Consider the following 8,638-nt stretch of genomic DNA (forward strand, 5'->3'; position numbering starts at 1 on the left):
TGCTCGTTTTATAGGATATCCTAAAGAGTCATTAGGATACAATTTTTACGTCTCAGAGGATCACAATGTGTTTGTGAGCCGTCACGCCATCTTCTTGGAAAACCAGTTTATCCTTGATAGAGGCAGTGGGAGGAAAATTGAGCTTGAAGAGAAAGTCTCTGAAAAGCAACGAGTCATGGATCCTATCGAACCCATTCATACAGAGCCAGTACACGATGCCCCTCAACCACCTCGCAGATCTAGTAGGGTCTCCCGTCCTCTCGATAGATACTTAGGTATACTAGAAGAGGATACCGAGGAAATATTCCTAGTGGGAGATAGGGATCACATACAGGATCCCAAAACCTATGACGAGGCGATATCTGATATCGACTCCGAGAAATGGTTGGAAGCTATGAAGTCAGAGTTAGACTCCATACATTCCAACCAAGTCTGGACCTTAGTAGACCCACCAAAAGGTATTGTACCTATTGGATGCAAATGGATCTACAAAAGGAAGATAGGTTCGGATGGAGAGATAGAGACCTATAAGGCAAGGCTTGTGGCGAAAGGGTATAGTCAGCGCGAAGGCATTGACTATCAGGAGACCTTTTCACCTGTAGCCATGCTAAAATCCATCCGAACATTGCTTGCCATTGCAGCATTTCATGATTATGAAATCTGGCAGATAGATGTGAAAACTGCTTTTCTGAATGGATATCTTGATGAAGATATCTATATGGAACAGCCTTTGGGTTTCACTTCCAGTGATGGAGATCACAAGGTATGCAAGCTGCAAAGGTCCATCTATGGACTAAAGCAAGCATCTCGGAGTTGGAACACTCGTTTCGATGACGCAATCAAAATGTTTGATTTCATCAAAAACGAAGAGGAACCGTGTGTTTACAAAAAGGTTAGTGGGAGCGCTGTCGTATTTCTCGTACTGTACGTGGACGACATCCTACTGATAGGGAATGATATTCCCATGCTAACCTCGGTCAAGGTCTGGTTGTCAAAAGAATTCTCCATGAAAGACCTTGGAGAAGCATCCTATATTTTGGGAATAAAGGTCTATAGAGATAGATCTAAAAGGATGCTTGGCCTTTCACAGAAGATGTACATAAAGGAGGTGCTGAAGAGGTTCAGCATGGAAAACTCCAAGAGGGGTCTCTTACCCCTTAGACATGGAATTCATCTCTCCAAGAAGATGTGCCCCAACACATCTGAAGAGATTCAACGCATGAGCAAGATTCCCTATGCATCGGCAATAGGAAGTCTCATGTATGCCATGCTATGTACACGACCTGATATAGCTCTTGCTGTGAGTGTCACAAGCAGATATCAGTCGAATCCAGGTGAAGAACACTGGACAGCTGTGAAGAATATTCTTAAGTACTTGAGAAGAACTAAAGATTTATTCTTGGTTTTTGGAGGATCATCAGAGTTAAAGGTAGAAGGGTACACAGATTCAGACTTCATGACTGATGTCGATGATAGGAAGTCAACATCTGGATATGTGTTCTTGTGCAATGGTGGTACGGTGAATTGGAAGAGTTCTAAACAACCGATCATTGCTGATTCTACTATGGAAGCTGAATACATCGCCGCCTCTGAAGCTGCTAAGGAAGGCTTCTGGTTCAAGAAATTCATTGCAGAGTTGGACGTGATGACATCAGATGCCATATCACTCTACTGCGATAATAATGGCGCCATAGCTCTTGCTAAGGAACCAAGGTCTCATCAGAAGTCCAAGCACATAGAGCGGCGCTTCCATCTCATACGCGACTATGTTGAGAAGAAATATGTAGAGGTGCAGAGAGTAGACTCCGCGGATAACGTGGCAGACCCGTTCACTAAGCAGCTAAGTCAGCAAAAGACTGAAGCTCACCTTGAGAAGATGGGGCTTAGATATATGATTGATTGGCTTTAGTGCAAGTGGGAGATTGTTAGATGTATGCCCTAGAAGCCAATCTGGCTGACACATTGTTAATTCTAGGGACATAATTTTGTACTTGACTATTTATTATTGAATAAATAAAAGGCATCTTTTCATTCATATTATTTATGTGTCTATGAATCGTCCAAGAAATTAATAAGATGATGATACATATTCTCAAGAGTTGAGAATTTGAGCCATGTATCATTGGTGATTAATTTCTAAATGCTCCTGATCAATGGATCATCACGAGGACGGTGATCGATCCGATCAGTGCACAGATCACTTTCCTTCTGGATGGACGAGACTTGAGTCCACAGTGTAGGGACACTGAAGTGATAGTGCAGGTGCTTGTTAGAGAACAAGGGTACTGAGCGTGACCAAGACAAGAAGTCACTTGGATGTCTATCCACTCGTCAGTGACTTGCTTGATGTTGCAGTAGTGTGACTGGTCCTTTGACCTGCGGTGCTTCGGCTACTCACAGTGAGGTTATTGTAGTTTGACTGCACACATACATGGTCTCTAGCCATATGGGTCCATGCAGTGTAGATTGGCTGCAGTAGGTTCACTGTAGGAGTAGGGTATGCACCTACAAGGAATCTATCGACCTTGATAGAAGAGGAGTGATCCTATATGATTTGTTAGACTGAGTTCTAAGACCTTGGCCAGGGCAGTAATATAAAGTGGAGAAAAAGTTTTCCACTATCGAACTCGAGTCGAATAAATCTTGACATATGACAGACGATGGGGTTTGACGAGTTGTCCATGACCTCCGTCCTGTAGGGATCCACGATAGTAGGACTCTATCACATGACAACTACACCTAGAGGTTCATCATTCTATTCTGCTGGGTAGCCACTACATGCTGCTAGGTGTCACTGGTGGATGGTGGGACTCATAGGGATTATCTTGATGATCGATAAACCCTAACGAGTTGAGTTGGAATCGTTCCAACCCATTGAAAGGAGTTTTCAATGATATTGTGATAGAGATCACAATATATCTCACTACCAGTCAGAGTAGAACCTATGGGGTCACACACACTAGAGGCATTGACCGATCCGATGGATGAATCGTGATTAGGAATCACAAGTAATCAATTTGATTGATAAGAAGTTGAAGAAGGAACAAAGGAAATTAATTAATTGGACTTAAAACAAGAGTCCTACTTGGAGTAGGATTCCTAGAGTCCTAATTGGATTAGGACTGGGAATCCTACTTGGACTGGGAATCCTATTTGGAGTAGGATTCCTATAATCCTAATTAGATTAGGAATTTTTGAATTAAGTTTGGATTCCTACTTGGAGTAGGATTCCTAGAGTCCTAATCAGATTGGGACTCCGAATTCAAATTAGAGTCCTAATTGGATTAGGACTAGAATTAAACAAATCCTAATTGGATTAGGATTCCTTAAGTCATAATTAATTATTAATCTAATGAATCAACATGACTCCTAATTAGATTAGGATTGAAGAGTTCAATTGAGTCATGGTTCATTCAAGTCCTAATTGGATTAGGACTAGCATAGATTGAACCCAATTTGGTTAATCCTAATTAGACTAGGACTATACCATGAGAAGGGCATCTAATCCTCCTTGGAGGAGGATTAGGTTAACCAAGTAAGAGGGGCATAAGCCCCTCACATCTTGGTTGGTGCGGCATGAAGAGAGGGGGCCGGCGCCCCCTCTTGGAAAGATGTCAAGGGCTCCTAAATTGTAGGAGCCCTTCATGTCTATAAGAAAGGAGCTAGGGCCGGCGCCCTAGATGAGTGATTCCTCTCTTCCCTTGGTGCCGTGGCCACCCTCTCCCTCCCTTGTTTCAGCCGACAGCAAGGAGAAGAAAAGAAGGTGCTTGACGGGTCCCTTCCTCCTCCCTCCTTGTTCCAACGCAAGGAAGAAAAGAAGGCTGCGTGGGGATTCTTCTTCTTCCTCTTCTTCATCCTTCTTCTTCCTCCTCTCAAGTGCATTCAAGAGTTGAAAGAAAGAGAGGAGATCAGCCATCAAAAGTTATCTCTGCAAGGGAGCTAGCACCCCGGTGAGATAGAGAGCTTGGATCGGATCCTGCTTCGTGTGGATACCCGTAGAGGCCGGACGTTTGAACGGCTTCAAACGAACCTTCATCCTAAAACCACGAACTTCTGTTTGCGGTGATCATCTACCCGCATAAGGTGAAGATCTGATCTTCTAAATGTTTTTAAAAGTTTTTAATTCTTGCCTAACTACGAACGGTTCATGAAACAACGTTCATGCGATGAACGTCGATCCCGCACATGCCGATTCCGCTGCCATCTGATTTTATTTTTGAAATATCAGCGGCATGGGCGGGTTCCCAACAATGATGTTGTGTATGCGAGCTAAAAGATTTTCTGACCTATTTTATCTTTTGTTTATCAATTTTTTTTTCCTTTTTGCTTTACTAGATATAGTTCCAAATTTACTTCTTAGTATATGCAGCATGTCTAACAACGTCTACAAGATATTGAATTATTGCCTCACGGCCCTCACCACCAAATCAATTGGAATAAAAATGTATAATATAATGTTTATTTTCTATTTATTCTTTAAATACTCATTTAGTTCATTGCTTTTTTATCTTATCTATCTATTCTAAATTACGTTTAATATATGCAATGCATGTGCAAAAGAATTATTTGACCCTTTGCTGCTTAGCTATGCAACCCAAGAGGAGGGGTGAATTAGGCTTCTCAAAAACTTTAAATAAAATATAGTGGAATAAAATATGATGAGTATGTATGAGTTGCAACAAATAATGAATAAAAGTAAATATACAGGAGTTCAAATCACACAAATCAACACTACAAACACAATAAATTTATAGTGGTTCGATGCTAATTTTGTACCTATGTCTACTCTCCAAGACACCATTCTTGAGAATTTTAACTAGAATTCCTTCAAGATTACAATCCAGTTATTCTGACTGGGCTCACAATCAATATAGTTGATTTTCACTAAAAATCAACCAAAACCACTCCCGAGAATCTCCCTAGGATCAATATCCCCAAGACACCATTCTTGGAAGTTTTAACAATAATTTGTCCAATATTACAATCCAGTTATTTTGACCGGGCTCACAATCAACCTAGTTGATGTTTACTGAAAAACAACCAAAACCACTCTCGAGCATCTTTCTAGGATCAATACAATCCAATTCAAAATTTAGATGGACCTTTTTCCAAGTTTCAATTTCTAAAACTTGTCAACAACAGAATATAGAGAGGAATACACATTAAACAAAATACAACTCCTCAAAATTTAAGTACACAAAAATAAATGGAGCCCTGAATTAGGTAGTTGGCCTTGATTGAACTTGATTATTTTTTACCAACTCTCTCAACAGTGGAGGATGTGAGCTTTCAGTTCTTAATAAGTGCACTTGAATATTCTTCTTTTTTAAGACACTTCTAGCCATTAGATAGGTAGAAAGAGTCATTGTGAAATAAAAATGGTTGTTCTGATTTACAAAAAACTAGCTGTTACTGTTATCAGGCGAATATAGGTAACTCATCTTCTTTAGGGGTTGAGTCATGATCTTCAGAGGTCGACACATGATCTTTAAGAGGCGACTCGAACTAGCTATTATTTTTGTTGCGCTCTATCTTTCTCTTGTGACCATTGTGGAGTCGACTCTTTTGGTTTTAAGTGTCGATTCGTCCATTGACAGAGATCGACTTGTTATATTCATGGGTTGACTATCCAACAAACTGAATTTTGCTGCACTCTGTCTTTTATCTGTGGCCATTCAGGGATCAACTCGTTTACTTCTGGAGCTGGAGTTGATTTGCTAATATACTATATTTTTACACCTCTCTATATTTTGTCTGTGGTCATTTAGGGGTCAACTCTTTTGCTTTTAGAGTCAACTCTTGTCAGATTGGAGTCGACTCGTGATCTCCATAGGTTGACTTGCCAACATATTAAACTTTACAGCTCTGTCTTCTGTTTGAGATTATTCTAAGGTCGACTCTTATACTTCTGGGGTTGATTCATGAAGGCGTATCAGTCTGCATCGGTGTGGCATGGTTGAGTCGCTGTATTTTAGGGGTCAACTTTTAAGATAACCTTTGTTGAAATTTGCTGTCATTGCATCATTTGCTGTATTTTAGGGCTACAGAAGACTTGTACTACTCAGAAGTAGGCAACTTGTACTACTTTCATATGTAAAATTCGATGCAATAGAAGACAACATATGCGTTGTTATATTATCATTATCTCATAATTCTACTTCTTGCCTGAGTTTCACTGTCTTTTCTTGATGAATTCAAAACAGAGATTCTAGAAGCCATAGCTTCCACCAATGAAAGATGTTGAATCATCTCTATGCTTTTGCTAGTGCATTTAGAACTGATGTCTAAGCCCCAATTCTTTATTCGGTATCAAACTAAGTCCTCCTTTTAGATCAATTTGAAATGCAGGGATTTGTAAACCATTATAATGTATTATACAACATTAAAGACAGTTTTTCATCTCTTAGTGTGCATAGTATGTACATCAATCCACCTCAAGGTCTTTAGCCTCATGTCTTTAGCTTTGCTTATTTTAACTCAGACTTAAAAATGTGGATACGATTTTTGATCTGAAACTTTAATGAAACAACTACTAGACTCTAACACGACCTAAGGCAATTCAAGTCGTGGCGCTAGGTGATGAAACCATTGAATAAAATAGTTCAGGTCTGGCTCCAGATCTTAGGGCCAAACCCAAGCTAGGGCTGGGGAAGGTCATGCCCATGGGTCCCTTTTCTCTTTTTTAGATGCATACTAATTGAAAACTTTCTAGAATATTTCCATTTCTCTAAAGAAAATATTCAACCCACCGAGTGCAATCATAGAAGATATGGTGAGATCCCTTTATTTCAAGACATCAGAGCAGAATATCCCCATTTACTCTTATGTTGTGGAAGATGGTCATGCATTGCATGCTATTCAAATAATGTCATTTTACATGAGATAGCTGTATACCGCAGATAAAGATTAGTCGAGAAAATGAACCCTAGGGTCATATTCTTAATGCAATAACCTACTAGGGAATAACTTTGTTGCTAAACAGGACAATTATAGTGCAGAAATCAGCCACAGCTCAGCCTGCAGTCCACTGGAGTGTTATAAATACCATGGCTACCCAAGGTCTGAAACCCAGCAGTCCATCACACTTCATACTTGTGTCTTCCTCCAGTTCTCTCCCAATGGCTAAGTCAGTGCTGCCTCTACCTGTTTTCTGCCTTCTCCTGTTGCTGCTGTGCATGATCTTTGGTATTACTTCATTGAAACGTTTGTAAACTTTTATTATTTATGATCTTCCAATTCAGAGTCTGATTTATATTCAAGCCATCTTGATGGCTGCTTTGATGAAACTCGTTCTAGCTTAGATGTCTTTTTCTTCATTCTGTAAGTAGTTTGGATTTTAATATCGTAGAGATAAGCCTCCATTCCACTCATGCACTATAGTTTTACACAATTATTGTTCTTCTTCAAAGTAGACAATCGGTATGTTTATTCTGCCAGTTATTTATAATTTAAAGTTAGCTTATATATGTTTTTATTATTCTCAGGGGGAACCGTGAAGTTGGTCAATGGCCAGGTGCTTCCATGATCCTGTCCCAACACCTCAGAGTTCCTCTTTTTCAATGCTTCTAATGGTGGATTAGTTTGTAGTACAGAAATGCGTAAATTCTGTTTAAGCTCGTAGGAAATTCTGCAAAACATATAGGTAGCTTAATGTTACTGGTGAAATATTAACATCTACTGCAATTATTGATTTGTTGTACAGCTATCATCTCAGAAAACTTGGTGTATCGCAAAGCCTTCGACCACTGAATTAGCTCTCAAAGATAACATCCAGTTTGCCTGCAACAACATCAACTGCAGCCCTATTCAAATAGGCGGTTCTTGCTTCTATCCTGACACCACTATATCACACGCTTCAGTGGCTATGAACCTTTACTACCAAGCAAATGGGAGGAACTACTGGAACTGTGACTTTGGTGGCTCTGGCCTGACAAGCTTTAGCGACCCAAGTAAGTATGGATGCTGAATTGCTTGTTCTTCTTTTCTTTCTTTTTTTTTTTCTTTTTTTTTTTTGATGTAATGATACTTAAAGAAGCTGTCTTTTGCAGGTTATGGAAACTGCAAGTATGATTAATAGAAGTTCTGCTCTGCTTCAGGGAGTTTGGTGATGTGGTTCAATTGTCCATGATTTCTCTATTATGTCCTCTTATTGTAGTTGTGCTTAAACTAAATAATGAGCCACATAAATAAAGTTATGGTTAATTTAAAGCAGCAACAAGTGTTATTTCATTTTTGATCTCCATATCTTTCTCCCAGGACCTTGGATTGCCAAGACCATAACTGGGAAGTAAGCAAAAAGAAGAAATGATACCTTTAGGTGACCTGAAAACATTATCAGATGGTTGAAACCATTTCCTCAAGAAAAGAAAAAGGTGCCCTTTGTAATTAATGCATAAGAACAGGGATGAGACTCTGAAGTTAGAACATTAAAAATATTAAATATTGTGATATACTACAGCAATGAACACCATTATTTCTACCTCTTTTGGAGGTACCAATGGTATTGGCTGCCTGGTTTCACCGTTAGGATCGATAGTTATGCAAGAGGATTGTGCAATAGGGATCACAAGACACAACTTCAGTACAACTGCGAGATTTTGCCAATTCAGTTGGCCCATCAGACCTAACTGTTGAAAAC

The 8,638-nt window shown here is 39.6% G+C and overlaps 1 protein-coding gene across 1 annotated transcript; it reads left to right on the forward strand.

Moving 5' to 3' along the window:
* Positions 1 to 7,076: 7,076 nt before the first annotated feature.
* Positions 7,077 to 8,218, forward strand: LOC103716672 (major pollen allergen Ole e 10-like). The gene is made up of 4 exons (XM_008804770.5): positions 7,077 to 7,185; positions 7,485 to 7,513; positions 7,703 to 7,949; positions 8,049 to 8,218. The coding sequence occupies exons 1-4, from the start codon at positions 7,119 to 7,121 to the stop codon at positions 8,072 to 8,074; spliced, it is 369 nt and encodes a 122-aa protein (XP_008802992.4). The 5' UTR covers positions 7,077 to 7,118; the 3' UTR covers positions 8,075 to 8,218.
* Positions 8,219 to 8,638: the final 420 nt, after the last annotated feature.

The sequence above is a fragment of the Phoenix dactylifera genome, chromosome 8, assembly GCF_051530095.1.
Source record: "Phoenix dactylifera cultivar Ajwa chromosome 8, Ajwa_hap1_PhDact_Kaust_v1.1, whole genome shotgun sequence".
Classification (NCBI taxonomy): Eukaryota; Viridiplantae; Streptophyta; class Magnoliopsida; order Arecales; family Arecaceae; genus Phoenix; species Phoenix dactylifera.

Excerpts from the sequence above, each read along its gene's own strand:
- LOC103716672 (XM_008804770.5), top strand. The coding sequence starts at position 7,119 with ATGGCTAAGTCAGTGCTGCCTCTACCTGTTTTCTGCCTTCTCCTGTTG. Across the intron at positions 7,514-7,702 it reads TGAAGTTGGTCAATGGCCAG|CTATCATCTCAGAAAACTTG; the intron begins GTGCTTCCATGA and ends TTTGTTGTACAG. Across the intron at positions 7,950-8,048 it reads GACAAGCTTTAGCGACCCAA|GTTATGGAAACTGCAAGTAT; the intron begins GTAAGTATGGAT and ends TGTCTTTTGCAG.